We start from the raw sequence: 22,161 nt of genomic DNA, 5'->3' as shown, positions 1-22,161 counted from the left end.
TACTGCACATGACCTATGCTAAACATAGTACTTTATAGACACTATAGGCAACTAGCAACTTGAGAGATGGGGGTCTCTTTTAGCACATGCTAGCCTTGGAAGCTCTATGTACCCAAGGATGACCCAGAAGTCATGACTCTCCTGTTTCTACCTTCCAAATATTGGGATTTAATGCATGTGACTCCACGCTCAGCTATAACAAAATTTTATGAGTATAAAGATATGTAAGTCCCTGAACTATGGGAGAGCATGCCACAGTGTGAAAAATAAAGCTATTACCAAGGTGACAAAGGAGATCACTGATCTATTTCTCAATATATCTTTCCAGATCACTAAATTCTAGTTCTAAAATGTTGTCATTGTAGAAACAGCTATTTAGTTTGACTAAAGGTTTTCTGGTACTGTAATCACCTCTGTAAACAGCATGAAGGGCCTGCAGTGAGCAGGTAAACTGAGTCCGACCCCTGGGTATATGGCTCAAGTGAGCCTGGTGCACAACAGGTGCTTCGAAAGGTCTGTACTGCCACAGAAAGGGACACTGCCACCTAGTGAGAACTCAGGCTCCTTACCCAGTGTTAGCAGTATTAAGTTGCCAAGCCGACTTGACCCTACTTAACATACTGCATACATAGTCATGTATGTCAGCATTTAGGCTAGGTGCTGGTAATAAACAAATGAAAAAGCCTACATTTTTGCTTCCTACAAAATATAAAAATACTATAGAAATTACATATTTCAGAGAAACTGATACTATAGAGAAAAGCTTTACCATTCAAAACCTAATATAGCAGGTCATATGCTAATTAATTTAGAAGGCAAATATGAGTATAAATTTTGGCTGGGTGGTAGTGGTTGTACATGCCTTAATCTTAGACAGAGGCAGATTGGATCCCTGAGTTCGAGGTCAGCCTGATCTATGGAGTGAGTTCCAAGATAGCCAGGGCCACAAAGAGAAACTCTGTCTCAAATAAACAAAACAAAGCAAAACACAAACAAAACTAACAACAACCAAACCAAACAAAAAAACAGTCTACAGTGATGCAACTCCTAGATCCTATAAAATTGTGAAAATTTGTCATAAAACCATAGTGAAAATTTTTAAATTTTAAATATATATTTATAGTATTTAATACAGTGTTAAATGGGTACTATAATTATTCTTAAATACACAATAATATCCTAGAGACATATACAACTATTGTTTAATAACAAAGCATTTATTGCTACAGTTTGGCTTCATAGTTAATCCAGCAGAAACCGTTTCTCTGAGCAGAACCTTGTTGTGGGAACGTCCATGCACACTGCTTGTGGTATACTGTGTTTGTGGTATACTGTGAGTAAACTTTGTATTACTAGATGATTAACCCTTTCAAAATCAGGCAAATAAAACTGCCTTCTGAAAGTAAAAATTACACTTCTTACAAAAAAAAAAAAAGGCAAAAATTCAGTAGAATGAAGGACTCAAAGACCACAAGCCGAATATATACTCAGCAGGAGAGACGCTTGCTGACTCTCACAGATTCTGCTGGAACCGAAAGAAGACTGATACATTTAGCTACCACTGTGGTCTCATTTGTAGCTGATTTAACTTACAAAAAAAGAACTTGCTTCTTTTTCCTTGAATATTTCAGAAGCTATTTTAAAAGTAACTTAGCTGTTTCTTTTGAACTTTATACCATTAAAACTCAGTAAAACCACATGTGAACTTCATTCTCAGAAAACATAGTTTGAGCTATGTTTAAAAAGTAAAATATAGGGCAAACCTGTAATAAGTTCATTAAACATTAAATTTTTAATAAAAACTTAGTGACGATTTGAACTACTGACTATGGCCTATATTCAATGAGTACAGCACTCAGACTGAGGTAACTCTCATTTGTTTTGTACCTATGTCATTAAGAGTTGTCCCAGATCTTAGATGTCTTCAAGTTATTCTACTTCTTCCTAAGCTTCCCCTTTTTTTAAAAATAGGCAACAGAGTCTGGAAAATATGTTGAAACATTTTGAGCTTTAAAAAACTTTTTTTTGGGCAAGGTATAGGCATTGTATCAAAAATGCTTTAAATGTGTTGCATAAAATAAGTAATTTCATGTTCTGTTCTTCACATATCATTTCTGAAATGCTCACAGAAATCCATCCTCCTGCATCTAAGACCTCATGGCTCGAAGATGAGTTGACCTTATGTATTAAATGCCGCAGTGCAGTTGGCCTGGTGTGGCAAAGGCTGAGTAATGGAGTAAAGGGGAAACGTCATCTTCTCAGCTCCACAGACGAGTGCCTGTGGGTCTGGAGTGTGACTGGCTACTGTAGAGGAGCTTTATAAACTGTTAATCGTGGATCTTCTACTCGGGCGCCCGCATATCCCTTTACAAGGCTCCTTCACAGCCACTGTCTTGGCCCTTGGAGCTCTCTGGTAGGGCAGGCACTATTCCTAAAGTGTCTTTCAAAGATGAGATAATGGAGGGTCAGAAGGGCAGGGGACATTAGCCAAGGTCCCTGAAGTGAGCACAATGGGAGCCTGAGCTCCATGCTACTGGCCAGCTAAAGCCACTTGCTGTTTCTGGGCCAAGGGTCCCTGCTAGCAATGGGAAGCTACTTAAGGACAAAAGACAGAGCGGAACTTAACTAATCTTTGCAGTGAAAATTTCAAAAGTCTAAAAGAAAGCAAATTATAAACTGAATGAAAATGTTGTGAAATCTCCTAAGAGTCTGAGGCAATAACTGCTCTCTTGTCCTGGAGAACAGCTCCAATTGGACAGCAATGGGCTGTAATTCTCCTTGTCTATGGAAAAACTGGAACGGGGCAAGTAACTGTTTCAGGAAACTTGTTACAGTGAGACAGGATTGGGTCCTGGCTGACCTGAGGATCTCACTCAGCCCTCTCGGAACAGGGTAGCAGCATCCCTGCCAACAGTTGCGAGTGAATGGAACTGGTACTCCCTGCCTGGCAATTCTATCACTAGCAACAGCATTTCATAAATTCGAGTGTAAGTTGCAGAAATAATTTCTTCTCTATAAAGATCATTAAGATAAACCTTTTTTTCTGTGTTCTTTAAGATAATTCATTGGAAAATGTGTACTATATTCTGTACCATGAACAAAACCTTCAGGGTTATGATAGCTCAACTGTCTAATCACATCTGTCAGAGCATCACATAAGCCAACATGTAGTGACTTAACAAATGTAACTGCTATTTCATTAAGAACTTGTTTATGGCTTCATTACTATCACACATACAATTGTATGCCTACATGTATAAATACCATGCATGTATATTACCCTAGCTTGCAAAAATAATCATGTTATGTCATAATTAACTAAAGCAAGGAAACTAATAGTTTTTGTACAACTAATATATGAAGGTTATAAAATATTGTTTTTGAGAAAGATTGAACAATTAGAAAAGAAAAATACTAATTTCAGAATAAAAAATAAATATTTTAGAAACATGAACCAAAATTATTCTCAGAATGCATCTTAATTACTAAAAAGTAGATCCAAATTTTATCATCATTATTTTTAGAATGATAGGCACATATAATCTTTGCCAGATTCCATTTTCATCTACATTTAAAAGTTTGTCCATATTTTATATTAAAAATTTCCTAACTAAAATTTACCAAAGATTTTTGCTTTAAAAAAAAAATCATAGGAAAAGAAATTAGCTTAAACCAGTGTTCTATTTTGGGAGCCAGAAACAAGAGGGCTGCCTTAAGTTCCTGGCGCCCTAAACTTACAAAATGCATTCAAAGCTAGCCTGAACTACAAAGACTCTGTCTCAAACCAAAACAAAAAAGCCAAAACACATAAATAAAAAACCTAACACATAAATAAAATCCAAACCGAACAAATCCCCTAACATACAAACAAGACCCAAATAACAAAATAATTCATTATCCAACTAAAACATTAAAAAAAATCCGTATTTTGTACAATATTTACCACTTAAAGTAAGTTGATATAGTCCTAATTTTATATGGATTTCATTTATTTATTTGTGATTCCAATACAGCACAGTCATGTGTTTTGTTTTTAAGACTTTTTAAGGTTGGCTTCAAACCAACACACAACAGGAGAAATGTGAAACTCCTGTTTCCACTGTAAACCTAAATAGGCATTGTTTCCACCAGGTTTCCACTAGCCATACACCACCATATGTGTATTGGTGTGTGTTCATTCATGTGGCGTTGGTAATCAAAGGCAAGGCTCCATGCATGCTAGCTAGGTCAGTACTTTATCAACTGATCTCTATGGCAGCCTCATTATGTGCACTTTTGCTAACATCTAAATTCCATGCTCATAATGCACAGAAAATAGTGAAATGTTCCAACATCCTAATAACAGCCTATGCCATCTTTTTGGCTCTTTTATATAGTATATTCAAAGAGACTATGTTACTTGAAATAATTATTAGTAGACTTTATAGTGTTCCTGATTCTTGGTCCATCATAAATGTAAACATTACTTCACTTACATTAAGTAGTAGACTTACCCTGGAAATCATAAATATACAGAAGAATCGGCTCACTCTGTCCAAAGGCACAAAATGCAACCATGTTCTCCAATGGATGGTAAGAGATGTCTCGAATAGTTGACTTGAATGGCAGGTCAGAATACATCGCCACTTGTTCTCCTGAAGAAAAAGAAAGGCAGCAACTTGTGCTTTGCCACACACTTCTCATTCCAAGACTATTCTATATCTCACCTGAAGATCTCTGCAGCAACGATGAGGCTCACATTATTTACATGACAGTAAATACTTCTAGGTGTCTGAGTACCTCTGTGAGGGATAATTATCTACGTTGGCTTCTTTGTAGGTTTTAGTCCAACCTCTTCAATGTTTTGTGGAACAAAATACATAGGAAGTGTTTTGATGTAAATGGAGAGTTATGTATGACTGAGACCTGAGAAAAGTGTGTGAATTGTAACTAAAAAAGAATTTGGCAAAACTGGGGAGGGATTACAAAACTCAGTAACTGAGGAAACTCTCTTGTCAGGGAAGAACAAGCAAGGCCTCAATTTTTCTGTTGTATTTTTCTCCTGGAGGCTGAGGCACTAACTGCTTGAAGCAGCTAGAAGATGCAGCAGCTGAAGTCTCTGATACCTAGGGTCATCATCCAGAAGTCTCAGGCATCAGAGACTTGCACAAGCATGTCTCATCACCAGTCAAAGCGCATCATCCGTGTTGACCAGGCATCGCCACAATTACAGCTCAGCTCATACTTTTCTATACCTTGTGCTACGGTATTCATAAGTTACTTTTCAAGCATCTTCAACTATCCCACAGGCCTTGAAAAAAATAAACCTTGATTTATAATGTGAAATTCACAATGATATTCAATCAATCAAGAACAAATGTAATATATATTTAGAATATAACTGAATTTTATCAAAAGCTATCTGTTGTGGTCTGTTGTAAATGTTCCTCATGGGCTCATGTGTTTGCACACTCGGTCTCGAGCTGGTCTGAGCTGGTCTTAGGATGTGGATCCTTCCTGGAGGTGGAGAAAAACGTCAATGAAGGTGGGCCTTGAAGTTTGTTAGTGGTCCTATGCCTGCTGACAGGTTGGCTTCTCTGTGTGTGTGTGCGCGCACACGCATGTGCAAGCACATGCACATGCCTGTAGACTCTCTGGTCTAAGAGCTCCTGGTGCTCTTCTACCTCTGCCTCCCACTTTGCCACAGGAATGCTGGTATTCTGTTTCTGAAGGTTCAAACTCACGTCTCCACACTTACATGGCAAACAGTTATTTTACTGACTAAAATGTCTCCTCAATCCCACTCTCTGCTTCCAAATTGTCATTACAATATGAACAGCAGCTTCTTGCTACTGTCATTATGTACCCCTTGCCATGATAGATTATATCCCTGAAACTCTACAGAAAAAAAAAACAAAACAAAACAAAAAAAAAAACAAAAGACACCATTCCTTCCTTAAACTGCTTCTTCTCAAGTATTTTGTCAGGGTAATGAGGAAACTAATTTTTCCTGATTATAAAACACATAGTTAAAAACACAAAGTCAGAATTTTTCTAAAAATACTCAAAACTGTAGTTGTCATATACTTTGAACTTTCCAACCCATTCACCAAATACTTTTTAAGATCGATGAACACTTGCCTGTCTCTGGGCTCCAAACATACACTATCCCATCCTCACTCCCAGAAAAGAGCAGAGTCCCGCACGGTGTCAAAGTGCTGTGAATCTTCTCCCGGTAATTTGCTGCACCCACAAATTTCCTGGCTGCCAATCTGTAAACAAACAAACAAACAAACAAACAAACCAATGCAAAACCGACCCAACTTAACTACTTAAAGGACTAGAGGGTAAGAGATGCTATTTGTAAATCCTGAATTTGAGTAACTCTAATTCTGAGAGTATATGATATGGTAGACATTCTGTGATGGACAGTCAACAAACAAGCATTAATTCTGTTTCTTTCTAATTTATGTGATACACTTCTTTCCTTTGCTGAACTATAATAATAATAAATATGAATATAAAATTAATGTATAGACTTTCTCATTTAGCAACAGCTGACATTGTCTCAGTGCTCACAATCTTTTTTTTTTTTTTTTTTTGGTTTTTCGAGACAGGGTTTCTCTGTGTAGCCCTGGCTGTCCTCGAACTCAGAACTCCGCCTGCCTCTAGTGCTCACAATCTTTAAGATAAGAAACCAGATACATGCTTTTTCACTCAACCAAAATGTCATCAATAGTGGGTTTGTGTATCAGATAACAGAGAATACATTTTGATTTCAATGGAATCATGTCATTGTCTAACTGTATCTTATGAAATATTCTATTGTTGGACAACATTTAGTGTATGTCTTGCTTTCTCCTAGCAATCTTGGTGTGTGTGTGTGTGTGTGTTAACATTTTTGGTTTAGATTTCCAGACTGTGAGTCACTGAGTAAAACATTCATGGAGTCTCTTACAGTGTGCTCTTACTGTTGTAAGCATTCTGCTTACTAACTAGTTCATTCTTCCACAAAACCTCTTGTGGATATGGCGTAGTATTTCTCCCATCCATCAAAAGGGGAAGGGTTAGAAAAAGCAGCATTTGACTCTTTAAGCAGCCCTCCTCTGGAATCCAGGTATGATCTTATGGGGCTTAAGAAGGGAATAACTTGGCCCCCTTATCTAGTCCTAGTTTCTGTTTTAAGAACTTCCCTCTTGGTATTCCTTGTCAAGAAACCCATGCTCAGGCTGCCTATCTGTCTTGAACACACACCCACTTAGAATTCTATTTCATTTTCTACCCTACTGAAATCCTTCATCTTCCATCCTTCAAGGCTGATTCAAAGGCCAGTATTTCAACAGAACCTTTAATAGAATGATAACTGTCACCTTTCTTGTTGCTGTAATATATATAGTAATTATATATACACATTTATATTCATTAAGATGCACATATTGAGATCTGGCTTATCTACTGGGATGCCATGGATACTATGCATAGAAAAAAAGAATATTCAGATTACAATACTAATCTCATGTTTTCACCTAAATGTTTGTTGTTATGCAAAAGCCAATAATGAGATTACTAACTTCAGATGTGGTAATTCTGCTATCACTTTCCCACATTGTACATGGTGGGGTCTTGAGCTATTATAGAAACACTGAAGAACTAAGGCACAGAAAAGGTATGTACAGGATCAACTCATATAGACTGACAGGTGCATTGCTAAATACAATAGCAAACCCAGGAAATAGTTTCTCTTGTCTGTTTCACATGGTATTGTAACACCAACAAAAACTATACTAGCAGTGCACACTGCCTTTGACCAACTCTGCTTGCCTTTTATAGTAAGGAATTTCCCATCCTTTCCTTTGTTAAAGTCAAAGACAAAGAGCATTAGCCAAGAGGCGCCTCCTTCAGTTATATATATTGTAGTCTAGGCCAGTACCAAAGTATGAGTGTCTGCTTTTCGTTGTGAAAATAGAAACCACTGATTCATTTCAGCCTCAGAGCTACTCAAGGAGTGTCAAGTATTTCTCTGTTGTGGGGGCTGTCCTAGTCCCCCACATAACATGCACCCCTGGTCTTCACTCATCAGATGTAAGAAGCAACAGAAAGATCTCTACAGATGTGGCCTAGGGCCACACTGCCTACTCAAAAACACAGCTACATTTTATAATTATAAAAAACCAACTGACGTTCTTATCCTACTAGTTCTAAGATACTTACATACGCAGATCCATGATCCTCAGTGTACTGTCTTTGGTGTGGATTAATAAACGCTTTCCATTGGGATGAACCTCCAGGTAAGTTATTGGAACTCCCCTGAATTCAGTTTCCTTAATTTCCTAAAATGGTGAGGGGGAAAAAAGTCAAACTATTGATACTGACATGTTTGATGTTACATGTTACACCATTTATAAAGGACAAATTAAATCTAAAATGCCATTTCCAGTTGAGAACAAGATCTTACCTATATAATATCAGTACTTGGGAGGTTGAAGCAGGAGAATTGCCATGAGTTTGAGGCATATACAGTAAGTAAGTTTCAGGTTATCATGGGAAACAATATAATAGCATTTCTCAACAAAATAAAATAAAATTAAGAATGACCCAAAAATTTCAATTCTACTACACTGAATATTTTAACATTATTAGTAACAAGGATTTTTAGCAACTTCAATTTAGATTGAAAAAATAAAAATAGCAAATTGGATTTTTGTGTTATTTAGTGTTGTATTTAATTATTATATGCCATTTACTTTCTCAAGATATAGCAATTCTTAAAAGAAGTACTTCACATGCATCTTCTCACACTGCCCTGTATGTTTATATCATGCAAGAAAAACTTCAGTATTTTATAAATTCAAAAGTGACACATCAAGTTTTAGAGCTGACTCTTTCCTCATAAACCTCCACTTGCTTTCAGAGAGAGTGCTCCAGGCATGATATCTGCATTGTATGCCTGAGATTATTATCATTTTTGGGAAGTTTGACTCCACTCCTTCCTGCTGCCTTTTTCCAGTTATTTGCAGCAGCTGGTGAGGATAAGTAACGGACAGTGTCGTTTAAGACATCAGCATTGAGAACCATCTCCAGGAACCTTGAATGAGAACCAGAAACTACACAGCTGGTAGCAACAGAGGGGACGCTGCTGAGTATTGGCCTTCACAATATTTTGGGGGAGAATGGTCAATACTAAAAACTTAGGCCACAAAAATATGCATAAAGTGGAGTCCATTAAACTAAAGGCAGCTGTACTGTAGACTAAGCAACAGCTCACAGAATACAGTGGGCACATCTGGAAAGTAATCTGCACAATGGACTACAGGGGGCGCACTGGGAAAGTAATCTGCACATCTACCCAATAGAGATCAATCCCTAAACACACAAGCTCAGTACCAGCAAAACAAATAATTGGGGAAAAGAGTGAATAGACATAGCTCCACAAAGGACATGAACAGGGCTGAAGATACTAGGCATTAAGGAATGTATCCATCCATCCACATCTCTTCTCTTTCCTCTCTAATATTATTAATCTCCTCAAACAAAACTATTTTTGTCACAGCAGGGATGATCCTGTAAGACATGTTAAATACTTATATGTGGAAACTAAGAGTTAAATGTATAAGAAACTGAGTTGTGGGGGAAACAGGAAGCTTTAGGTCAGAACACACTGTGAACAGCTCGTCACTGAGTATGCAATATGAAGTCTACATGTAATGAAATTGCACTGAATCATGCAAAATGTACAGAGTTCAGCTTCTCTGTTACAAACAACCAAAAGGGCAATGCAACATGATGGTTATGTTAACTTGACTCACTATAGTAACATTTTACTAAATATATGTATGCTCTCAACCACGCTATAACCTTCAATGTACATAATAAACTTTTAAAAAAAGATTACCAATGATCATTTTTGGGATTGCCACAAGGGAGAAAAACCCTGCAAATTCAAAAAGCTTTTGGAGTTAGTGGTGTTACTGCTGAGCAGAGCTGTCTCCCCAAATAACTTTGCTTAAAGTCTAAAGAGTCTAAGAAAATCCCTTAACCCAGGGCAGGATTCTGAATTGGCCCCCTTCTCACTTGAGCTTCATAGTTTTTACCTAGAGGTTTTCCTCTAGCAGATCTAGGCCTAGCAGCTGACGGAGCCCTGCAGCAGTTCCAGGTAGAAGCCACAGCAGTACAGCAGAACATATAACAAAAGCTCAAGCTTACCAATTCATTTACATCTTTAACTACAAAAATCAAACTGCACAATTGCTTATAGACCAGAATACCCTATCCCAGAAGGAATTACTTCCTTGTTTGTCTCTCTCATTAGCAAACTTCAACGGAGCAATTATTGTGATTAAATAACAATCCCCACCATACCTACATTACAGATGCTGTTTTTAGTGATTGTACTAGATTATGGAGAATACACAGGATACCAATAACAGAAAATTAGCTGTCAGTTACAGGTGGCAATAGGATATATATGCTATTTTAATGTGAATTTCAGCTACTGCCATTCTGTAGATTGGACCTCAGAAGACCACAAATGGGTTGAAGTTGTAGCTTAGTGGAAAGTCATTGCCTACCATGGTCCAGGGCCTAAAAAAGCAGAGAGTAAAGTGTGACCACACTCAAAAGTTGAGTTGACACCAGTCCCCTCTCAGAAAGATGAGACGGTGAATCAGTAATTCCAGACTGTGGTCAGCAGGAAGGTTTGAGGTGGGCGTCTGGACCAAGAGAAGCTTAAGTTTTCAAAGGACAGACTCAATGTCCTCATGGTCCTTTAGAAGTCAGTCCTGTGGTTGATTCTCCTGCAGTCCCTCCATGAAGCCTCAGGTTATAAAATGTGGTTCTGTACCTTATTTATCGACCAATGGCGCACGGAGTGTTGCACGTCAGTCACCTTGACGTACGTGTCCCAGACAACGATAACCCCGATGCAGTCTCCTGAGTACATGTGGTGACCTGGTAAAACAGCAAGTACTCACTCAAGAACATCACACAAGTTATAAAAACAAAGTATGAAGTTGGGGGAAGCCATGACTTAGACAAACAGTCAAAGCACTGAACTGTCAATGAAGAGTTTTTCAACTTATAAAGGTTAAAAAGTAAAATGCATAGTAATATGCCAATTATCTTAAGTAAATTCTTCACCTTTAAAAAGCATTTTTGATAACATTTCCGTTTGTCATTTATCTGAATGGAAAAAGAAATGGGCAATGTAGTCTGCCTGTCTAGCACCCATACACTCACACTCCAAGGATCTCAGGTACCCAGTGTGTATCTGTGTCTATTATTAGCCTCTGTAATTGTTTATTCTCCTAGAAAAATACATGTTTTAATATACATTGTAAACACAGTTATAGTGACTATTAAATTTGAAATGATCAGAGAATTTTAAAAATTGTAATACCAGTTTTAAAAAACTGAATGGGACCCAGAAAACATATAGGTTCCACATCATGGCCAGGTAAGACTACATTACACATCACCACTAACAAATATGGTTTTTGGAACTGTGAATTTAATAGTTTACAAATTAGCTTATTCAACTATATGGTGAATACTGCCATATATTAGACTCTAATTCTGAGCAAAGACAAAAGAAAAGTATATTCTTATATTAGAATCTCTAAAGTTGAACTGAGTATATTGCAGTATTATTTTTCTCTAAATATTATTTTAGATGCTTATAGCTGCAGCTGTCATGTCTAATCTCTGAAATATAAAATGACAAGTTAATAGATGAATTTCTTTATTCTCTTACCAATAAAAGCCTATGTTGTATTTTAAAATGTTACATATATTATTCAAATGCTGAGGTCCTTTAATTATTTGCAAATTCCCTTCTACATGTGTTTTAAAATCCTGTCAATACATCCAGCAGATGTATTTACAACACTCTTTTGGAATTTTTCCCATCTCTTTTATTTCTGTACAACCTAATTTAAAATGTTCTTAAAGGCAATTACTAAATAATAACCACTAACCCAAATAAATATATTTATGAAATGCAGTACATGAGGGCTTTTAGAACAAAGAATGGTAAGTGAATACAGATACTAGGAACTTAAAAACTTTAAAGTTATTAACAGAATACTTTCACTATCAGATTTATCTCATTACTTGAAACTACAAATAACTGTAAATATGTGCAAACAGTAATATAGCACATCTCTTACAAGCACCAACTAATAAAGGACTCGATTCTTCGGGTAAGTACTCTTGATGTGAGCACACTCTGTGATATACCTTCATCATCAAAGCAGATTGAGTTGACAAAGCTCTTGTGCACATCCAGCTGACGCACTAATATGGCAGCGTCCTCCCTTGCGTCAATTTTCCATATCCGTATCACAGAGTCGTAGCATCCAGTAACCACCAGCTCTCGTGTGGCTGGGTGGAATTTAGCCGTGTAGACGAAGGAAGGGTGAGGTAAGACTCGGAATGTGTTTGTGCTGTTGATTTCATTCTTCCAAACCCTGGAAAAGGAGAGAAAGAAACTGACTTCAAGTACAAAGCATTCTCCAACCATTTTTAGGAGAATATAGGCAATAAATCCTAGGTGAGCAAATGCCAAGCAATGGCCAACAAACGTAAACTAGTATTTATAAAAATCATGATGCTGATCACAAATGAGATGGGACTAGATGATCTCACTTTGCTTTTTACAAAATCATTTCTAATCAAATACATTTTATCTATAACTAATCTATACTGTAAAACTAAAATTTATTTCTATTTGGACATAATTTACTTTAAAACTATTTTTGATATTGAGTAAATGTACAGTGAGTAGTTGGTATATTAGTATAATATGTATTAAAAAGTAGGAAAGGGGACTGGAGAGACGGCTAGGTTACAAGCACTGGCTGCTCTTGTAGAAGACCCAGGTTAGGGTCTCAGAACCCACATGGTGGCGCATAAACATTTGTAATTCCAGTTCCAGGAGATCCAAGACACCTTCTCTGACCTCTGCAGGCACCAGGCCTGCATATGGTGACCATACGCACATTCGGGCAAAACACTCAAACACATAATTAAATACACACATACATAAATAAATAATTTTAAAAGACATGACGAAACTTTTAATGAGTTTTCTATTAGGTTGTATGAACTGGTTCTGAAAATGTTTCCTAGTGGAGGCCAAGAGAATTAGAGAGCCTAATAACTTTTTATTTGTATTTCGAAGTCTAAATAATTAATATACATTTAGGTCCTAAACACTTGCACATCATAATTAAATAACCAATTTCCTTTTTAAAAATCCTTTGTGTATGTGCCCATGTGCACACATGTGAAGACCAAAGCATGATACTTCCTCAATCTTTGAGCCTTATTTTTTGAGACAGAAGCTCACTGATGGTCTAGACAGGCTGTTCAGGCATCCTTGTGTCCTCTGCTCCTGTAGAGTGTGCTGCTGTGCCTGGCTCTTGTGGACAGGTCTGGGGATCTGAACTCAGAACCTTGTGTTTGCACTTTTATGCATATCCTGCTCTGAGTAAAAGAATTCTGGTATTTTGGCAGAGAACAACTTTTTCATACATTAAGCACTATGTTTATGCTAACCACTACGTTTCTTTTTAAATGCCCGGGTGCATGTGTCAGACAGGTGAAAGCAGGCAATACGATGTCGCTCTATGAGTGTAGGTCAAAAGGTATTTTATATTATGAATTAGGTGAATAAAATCAAAAGAGTATATTTGTATTGGTAATTTATAGTTGATTTATAAATTACTGCCTAAGACTTATGAACCAAATTATAAATAAAAGAAAAAATATAGTCAAGCTATTTATCCAAAATAGGTATTTTGAGTTTTCTCAGCAGCTGATTAAAATATACGTTGATTACTAAAGCACAAGCTACTATACAGACAGATTTCAATGAACATATGCTAAGTGAGATAGAACTAAGATGAAGGTAACAAAATCGCTAGTTTGAAAGGAATATCATGATAGTTAAAAGTAAATTCCTCAGTCGGTTGTTAATGAGTCTTAGGTCATTATCTGAAATACCATACATAACAATGAAATGAAGACCTTCTAAATGACTAAATACAGTATAGGGTAGATGTGTATGTATTCTAAATAAAGATTTTCTTTTTTTGTGGAAAAGCTGAACTTTTTAGTGGATTTTTTTAAAGCAAGAGTAAGCTCCAACATCAAAGGAAATGTATTCATGGTTTCTCAGCTGTTCATAAAGAATGAGGAGATGCAAATTAGAGTGGACAAAAATACAAAAATGTCTCTAGACTTGGGAAAGAAAAACATATCCTAAAAGCAGCTACAACGGACTGTGTGAAATGTGTATAACTGGGAGACAGCAGCCTGTTGGAGAGCCAGCACGGGTGGTTATCTGTCCCACTGTATCACAAGCTGCTGATCTGAGAGGACCAGACTGTGCACGAAGCAAGTCAAGGAGAGAATAAGGTAAGGCTGGATGACAGAGCTAGCAGGCCAGACACAGGAGACACTGGGAAAAACTAATGAAAACACACAGTGATGTCAGGAGAACAGAGTGCAAGTCAGAGGTAGAAACCCACAGTTCTGCCGCTCATGGGCAGGGTCACTGTGCTACCTTCCTTTCAGAGATAAAGCACTCATTACTAATATACCCTCTCTCTTTCAAAGGTCTGGTCTTCTCAGTTCCAGTTATGATGCTTTTCTATGCATTCACAGAAGTTTTATGATATATAGAGCTTGAATTCCTGCCAATTTTAATGCTAGAGAAAAACAATGAACCGTATTGTATGCTCGTGGATGCCCATGGCAGCTTCAAGAAACGATGAAATCTCAACTGGCTTTACAGTTTTAAACGTACATTTATTTTCTGTGTGTGTATGCCTGTGGCTATGCACGCGCCACCACGCATATGTAAAGGTGAGGAGTGATCTGCACACGTGGGCCATTTCTTCCCAGTATGTGGGTCCCAACTGTCTTAGGTTTTCAGGCTGGGTTGTGACTGCTTTACTAGCACTCTGGGTTGGATTTTAATTGATTAAGGAGTCCATGCCCATACAGATGTAAAAAGTCAGTACTTTGTTAAAAGTCAGGCACAGATTATAAAAGACAGTCCCACTTATAGCCACTATGGAGACAATCGGCCTATCATAACCTAATGAAAGATGGAAGATAGTGAAACTGAGGCCTTGAAGGTGTGGATCTGTGGCCCACAGGTGAGGAAAGACGGCTGAGCAGGCTAAGTGGTCAGGTGACTCAGCACTTCAAAACCCATAGTCACATCTCAGCAAGCTTCCGCCCTTTTCTCTAGCATTACTGGACGGCTGTGCTGAGAGAGTTTGCCAGACAATACCAAGTACACTTCGAGGAGTAGCGCGTCTCCCAGTGAATAGAAAGGGAAGTGAACGGTCCTTAGTTACAGTCTCTCACTTAAATATGAACAACGGGACATTCTGATCACTAGTTATACAAAAAGGGAAGCTGACAAAGTGACCAGTGGAGGAGCCCAGGCATTAGAAAACACATGGTTTATTAAGCAAGCACAGGAGACAGCGAGAGCAAATGAGAATGAGGTTAGCGTGGGTCTCAAAGTGAGTCCAGTAACAGCTTCCCAGGCTGAAGAGAACATGTCTGTCTAATCTAAATGACACATAAAAAATGACACACATCTTTCATTTTATCATGTTTTGTCATATTTTGACTATCATAAATATTCAAGGTTAAACAAACAGCTAAAAGATGTAAACAGAGTTGAAGTATTAGCTTTTGACATATTTTATTGAGTCAGGTATGCTGTACATGCCTATGACCTCTGCACACAGGAGGCTGAGTTATTAAGTATGCACATTTGAGGTTACCCTGAGCTACAAGTAAGACTATAAAAAAAACTGAATAATCAGATAATAAATAAAAATGTTGTATTGTGAAACATATTTAATTGAAAGGAGATAAAACTGACTTTGTGAAAATGCAAATATTTATAATTTATAAAGCTGTAGGGTGCTTAACTGAGGATCTACTTGGTTTACTTTGACCAGTGGATTCGAGCTCCTTTGTCAAGCCTACAATGAGGACAGAATCATCATATACATACAGGACAAATCTCAAACATTTAACCTCTCTGCAAGATTTAATTAGCAGTTTACATATAATCATTTAAAACCAGCAAGAGCCAGAAATGATATATATTACACAAATAAAAGATACGACTTGCCGTAAGTTTTACTGTTGTGAACCAGTCAGTCTGCACAGTGCACAGCTAAGATGTCAGGGGCATATGGACTGCTTTATATTCTTGTAGCGTTCCTTGATCGCAAACAACATACACAGTAAGTTCTTCCTGAATGTATACTAACCTGGCAGTGCCGTCAGAGGATGAAGTAACGAGATAGCGGTCATCTTTTGACCAATCGAGGTCATAAATGATATTGAGGTGGCCACACAATTCTCTCATGAAACGTCCAGAAGGAATTTCATATACTAATAAAAATATTTAGAAATTAAATTTCTAGGAGATCTTTATTTCAACAAATATATAAACACACAACTTATAGTAATTTAGATAAAAATTAAGCACTATCTATAAAATTAAAACCAAAAATATTTGTAACATTAACACAATTTCAAAATATACCCAAGAACTATTTTCATTTGCTTTAATCCCAAGTTTACACAACATTTTATATGTGCTAAATGTTGGCAATATTCTTTAATATGCTCTCAGTTTCTCACATTGTGAGAATACCAAAAGAACTTTTCATAATTTGCTAGTAAAAAATGAATAAAAATTTACATAGCATTTCATTTTAAGTACTTTACAACTTGGGGGCTCATGAATAAGGTATTACTTTCCTCTAAAAAAATTAAATTCCAAAAGTTTTGGATGTAATGAGAGATGTAACTGTTCCACTGTGAGGAAGAAATCTATCTGAGAATGGTGGAGCACAGTGGGATGTGCAGTGAGTGAACTGGACAGACAGACAGACAGAGCATGGTGAACAGTATTAGGGCTCAAAGAAACTGGCAGGACAATTGGCTAATAAGAACAGGGCCACATTTTCTGTATCCATTCCTCTGTTGAAGGACATCTGGGTTCTTTCCAGCTCCTGGCTATTATAAATAAGGCTGCTATGAACATAGTGGAGCATGTGTCCTTGTTATATGTTGGAGCGTCTTCTGGGTATATGCCCAGGAGTGGTATAGCTGGGTCCGATTTTCTGAGGAACCGCCAGACTGGTTTCCAGAGTGGTTGTACCAGCTTGCAATCCCGGCAACAATGGAGGAGTGTCGGGAGCCGACTTTAGCAGAAAGCGGCTAGATCAACTTTGCAGCCATCTAGAACCATATACCCTGACGAAAGATTTGGTTTTCAATAGCCTATAACAGCTGAAGCACACTCTGATATCCCACATATTTTGTGTTGCTGTTTACTGGCCCCAGCTGCAAGGTGCACGTGGTAGCCACGCCTGCAAGGCATTGCAGTTCACGTGCTGTCCACGTGCTATCTACACCATACATGCTCATAAGGCGCACGTGCTATCCAAGCCTGCAAAGCATTGCAGTGCACGTGCTGTCCACGCTATAGACGCCTGTAAGGCTTACATCATATCAACACCTACAAGGCACGTGGTATCCACGAGCCTACAAGGCACGTGGCAAAAGCCTATAAATAGCTCCGAATTCCCTTCAATAAACGAGACTTGATCAGAATCTCTGTCTTGTCTCCATTCTTCGAGTCTCTTCCCCTTTATCCCCACTCTCTCTCTCGCTAGACCCTGACCCTCGGACCGGAACGGGCAGTACGGGCTACAACAGAGGAGTGTTCCTCTTTCTCTACATCCTCATCAGCATCTGCTATCACCTGAGTTTTTGATCTTAGCCATTCTGACTGGTGTGAAGTGGAATCTTAGGGTTGTTTTGATTTGTATTTTCCTGATGACTAAGGATACTGAACATTTCTTTAGGTGCTTCTTGGCCATTCGAGTTTCCTCAGTTGAGAATTCTTTATTTAGCTCTGTACTCCATTTTTAATAGGGTTATTTGGTTGTCTGGAGTCTAATTTCAAAAACAATGAATTCGAGAAATTCTTAGGCAAATGAATGGAACTAGAAAATAACATCCTGAGTGAGGTAACCCAATCATAAAAGAACACACATGGTATTCACTCACTGATAATTGGATATTAGCCTAGAAGCTTTCAATACCCAAGATTCAATTCACAGACCATGTGAAACTCATGAAGAAGGAAGACCAAGTCTGGGTGCTTTGGTCCTTCTTAGAAGGAGTAACACAATAGTCAAGAGAACAAATATGGAGACAAAGTATGGGAAAGAAACTGAAGGAGGGGCCATCTGGAGACCATTCCACCTGGGTATCCATCCCATGTCTAGTCACCAAAGGTAGATGCTGATGTGGATGTCAGGAAGTGCATGCTGACAGGAGCCTGATATAGCTGTCTGTCTCCTTAGAGGTCTGCCAGAGACTGACATATACAGAGGTGGATGCTCACAGCTAACCATTGAACTAATCAAGGGTTTCCCAATGGAGGAGTTAGAGAGAAGACTGAAGGAGCTGAAAGGGTTTGTGGCCCCATGAGGAGAGAAACAGTAACAACCAACTAGAGCTCCCAGGGTCTAAACCACCAGCCTGGGAGCACATAGGGAGGGACCCATGGCTCCAGCTGTATATGTAGGGGAGGATGGCCTTGTTGGGCATAGGTGGGAGAGGAGATCCTTGGTCCCATGAAGGCTGGATACTGAGTGTGGAGGAATTCGTGGGTTGGGGGGCGTGGGGGCACATCCTTATAGCAGCAAGAGGAGTGGGGATAGGATAGGGGGTTCCTGGGCAGGGGGAAGTGGGGTAAGGGGATAACATCTGAAATGAAAATAAAATATCCAATTAAAAAAAAAAAAAAGAAAGCAGGAAAAAAAATAACCCAAAGTACAATTTAAAAAAAAAAAAAGAAAGAAAAAGAGAAAAAAAAAAGAACAGGGCCAACTCTCTACTCCCACCTAGTGGTCAACTCAACTGCACTTTAACAAAGTGGGGACTGGGTGTCTATTCCCCTGTAAAAGGGAAGAGAAACCTCAGTGCCACATTCCTCTAGAATTACCTGGTAGTTCTTAGGAGAGCTGGGGAGCACTTTCTGAGAAAACAGCTGAGTCTCAGTAAGGACATCAGTTTTGTGTTGTTACAACTATCTAGTTCCTCCTCCCTACACACTCACACAACCTTACAAACAACGCAACTCAGGTGCTCAGAAGCTACTCAATGAGGCAAGATGGGTCTAGAGCTCTGGACTCCATGAAAACTCCATTTCCAAAGAATTTTCCCTATTTCATGATTTGTTAGATCCAAAATAGGACCCAAGGCTTACGTAACAGGACTTTCTGTAGGCTTCATACAGACGTGCCGATTCTAGTGTGCACTTGAAGCAGTCAGTGGCATCGTTTGACACTGTGGCTGTCTAAGGGATTGACACTACCTGGGGAAAAGAAGACGCTTACTCAATGCACACAAAATAGAGCAGATTCTAAATACTGTTTAGAACCTAGGTTCCCATAGGTAAAGGCTATGTGCATAACCAAGAAAAACCTGGAGGGTTTTATCTCTGTGTAGGGACAGGAAGAGGTTCAGTACAAAGAGGAAGAGGAGGCTTGGGGAGCTTTGCATTGTGAGCTGAAGAACTGAGACAATATCCCAGGATAGTGCTCCCTGGCATATCCCAGGATAGTGCTCCCTGGCATATCCCAGGATAGTGCTCCCTGGAGATGAAGATTTGCAGATCCATGCAATACTAATACTAACTGGCGGACTGGGAAGAGTCTACAGAAGATTGATAATGTAGCAGACAATAAAGACTTTACACAATCCGTCCAGGAGATTCACTGCACCAGAGCAGTAGCTAAACTCAGCTGGCTGAGGGAAGACCATGGGAAACAGAGCTACATTGTACATCATTTCAAATTCCCAGTTTTCACCATAAAGATGTAACATGGAAAGAAGCAAACAAACAGGAAAGTACAGCTTCCCACAGGAAGGAAAAGCAGTTACTGGAAAGCATCCATACAGAAACTGTGGCAGCTCACTTTCTCCAGGACATCATTAACCTATCATTATCAGTATGGTCAAAGATCTAAAGAAAACCAAAGGGTTAAAGCATAAGAATGACTCCTCACAAAGAGAGAAAGCATCTGTAAATAAATAAAAACAAACCCAAAGGAAGCTTTAAGCAGGAAAGCAAAGTTGTTGAAATGAAGAACCCAGCATAGTGGCTCAGCACTGCTCTAAGCTGGTGGAGGAGGAAGCACTGAACTCGACAGTCAGTCAACTGAGATGGTCTGGTTTGAAGGACAGAGGAGTAAGTGACAGAGATGCACTGGACAAGACCACGTCACAAAGGGGTGTGATGACGGTCCTAGGAGACAACGGGAGCAAACAGAGCATCGGAGAGGATGATAAATGAGATTTCTGAAGTTCATGAAAGACACACTGAACAAGCTAAAGCTAGGTGGATTCTCAGTCAGACATGCCATACTCAAACAGTGCAAAGCCAGAGACAATGACTCTGACTGTATTTTCTGGATCTAAATAGGAAGCATATTTAAGTCTCTGATTATTTAAGCTTGGAATAACATTTAGCACAGACAAATCAGAACGAGAGTAGTTTGTTCATTACCCAAAAGCAAAAACTGAGTATTGCTTTCTGGGAATGTGTCTCATGAACACCATGAACTGTGTGAGGTAGGGTGAAGTGCAGTGCGGTCTAGCGCCCAGGGCAGACACCCAGAGGGGCTGCTTCTTCTTGCCCAGGAGAGCCCATTAATTACTGAGATGAAAGGAGTCATTAAGTCCAGAACAGTGCAGCAGTGTTGTGAAACGCTCTAAAGCAACAGAAATGTCTTGGCCCTTCTGCTGGCACCCTTGTCACCATGGGCGCTGTCTTTGAGGACTTCAGGTCTTTCTTACAATTCTAGCATATGACAAATGCTGGATAGTTGTGACATCATCACAACTATCCACTAAATTAATATGGACTAAAAGTTTCCTGTGACATTTACTCTTCCTTCTTGTACTAAATGTGTATATTTAAGACAGATAATGTTTATAAAATTCCACCTGTATGTTAAAAAGTAATACCTTCCATTCAAGCAGTCTCATTGTGAGTAGATTCTATAAGGTAACTGTCCCTTTATTTGAAGAAATCTGATTAATACTAGGGACTTCTTAAACTAAGACTTAGATATCAAAAAACCCAATACTGACTATACAGAATACAACCCGGTTAAGTAGGTAGCATTAGTCCTCACATAGAATCGGATATCCGTCTCGGCTGGCACAGGCTGCTGCTAATATTCTTCCATTGTGGGAGAAATCAAGACAAAAACAGCCTCGTTCTCCAGCGTTTAGTGAGAAGAGATGCTTGTTTGGGATACGACAGGCCTGAAAAGAATACATTTAAACTACGTGAATCAAAAAATAAAATAACCTGATAATTTCCATTACCATAATTTCCCCCTAAAGTTCTTTTACTATTACATATAGGAAAAGAAACACATGTACATAGAATGATGGAAAACTACAGTACAGGATTGGTTTTCCATGAAATTAGTGTGTCTAATTAGCACTTGATTAATCTAAAACAAAGGGAAGAATGCCAATGTCTGATGCTTCAACACCATCACTGCTGCACTGCTTCTACACAGGCACAGAGAGGTTTTCACCTGTTTATTCCATGGCAGGAGCCACCTTTCCTAAGGTCCTAACATCTCAAAACTAAAGAACACATAACATCATAGCCAAATTGAGGACTTATGAATGGTTGTTCTCAGGACTTCTTTCCTCCAATAACCACCTGTTGTTGCTATCTCCAAGACAGAGCACAGTCCTCTGACTTTCCTCAGTTTTGATTTCTGTAGCTTCGATTAGTCATGATCAGTATGATCTAAAACTATCATGTGGGAAATTCCAGAAATAAACAATTCCTCAGTTTTAAAATGTGTTGGACTTCTGTAATCCCACCTCCTACCCTGGATATGAATGATCTCTTTGTTCATGTAATGTTATGTGTTTTACTGGCCCATTAGTACTTAGCCATTGACTAGTTATCAGGCTGACTATCATGATATGCAGAGCTTGTGTTCATTAATGGTGGCACCAGGCATGAAAGCGGTGGTACTGTACATGGCGTTCCTTTGAGTGCAAAGGTGAGAAGGCCTAGCTCCTGAGTTACTCAAG

The 22,161-nt window shown here is 38.6% G+C and overlaps 1 protein-coding gene across 8 annotated transcripts in view; it reads right to left on the bottom strand.

Moving 5' to 3' along the window:
* Positions 1–22,161, bottom strand: part of Ahi1 (Abelson helper integration site 1) — a 128,703-nt gene that overhangs the window by 91,574 nt on the left and 14,968 nt on the right. For all 8 annotated transcript variants that reach the window (XR_013108290.1, XR_013108292.1, XR_013108291.1 and 5 more), the window contains exons 9-15: positions 21,234–21,366; positions 16,281–16,404; positions 12,214–12,443; positions 10,820–10,926; positions 8,191–8,309; positions 6,121–6,251; positions 4,494–4,634 (exon numbers count right to left, since the gene is read on the bottom strand). Coding sequence is in view for 5 of the 8 variants with exons in the window: in XM_076928087.1 (XP_076784202.1) it covers positions 4,494–4,634; positions 6,121–6,251; positions 8,191–8,309; positions 10,820–10,926; positions 12,214–12,443; positions 16,281–16,404; positions 21,234–21,366 (985 nt within the window). In the remaining 3 variants the exon portion in view is untranslated. The remainder of the gene's footprint in view (positions 1–4,493; positions 4,635–6,120; positions 6,252–8,190; positions 8,310–10,819; positions 10,927–12,213; positions 12,444–16,280; positions 16,405–21,233; positions 21,367–22,161) is intronic.

The sequence above is a fragment of the Arvicanthis niloticus genome, chromosome 30 (genome assembly GCF_011762505.2).
Source record: "Arvicanthis niloticus isolate mArvNil1 chromosome 30, mArvNil1.pat.X, whole genome shotgun sequence".
Taxonomy (NCBI): Eukaryota; Metazoa; Chordata; class Mammalia; order Rodentia; family Muridae; genus Arvicanthis; species Arvicanthis niloticus.
Note: the sequence above shows the minus strand (reverse complement) of the source record. Positions and strands in the feature narration are given on the sequence as shown.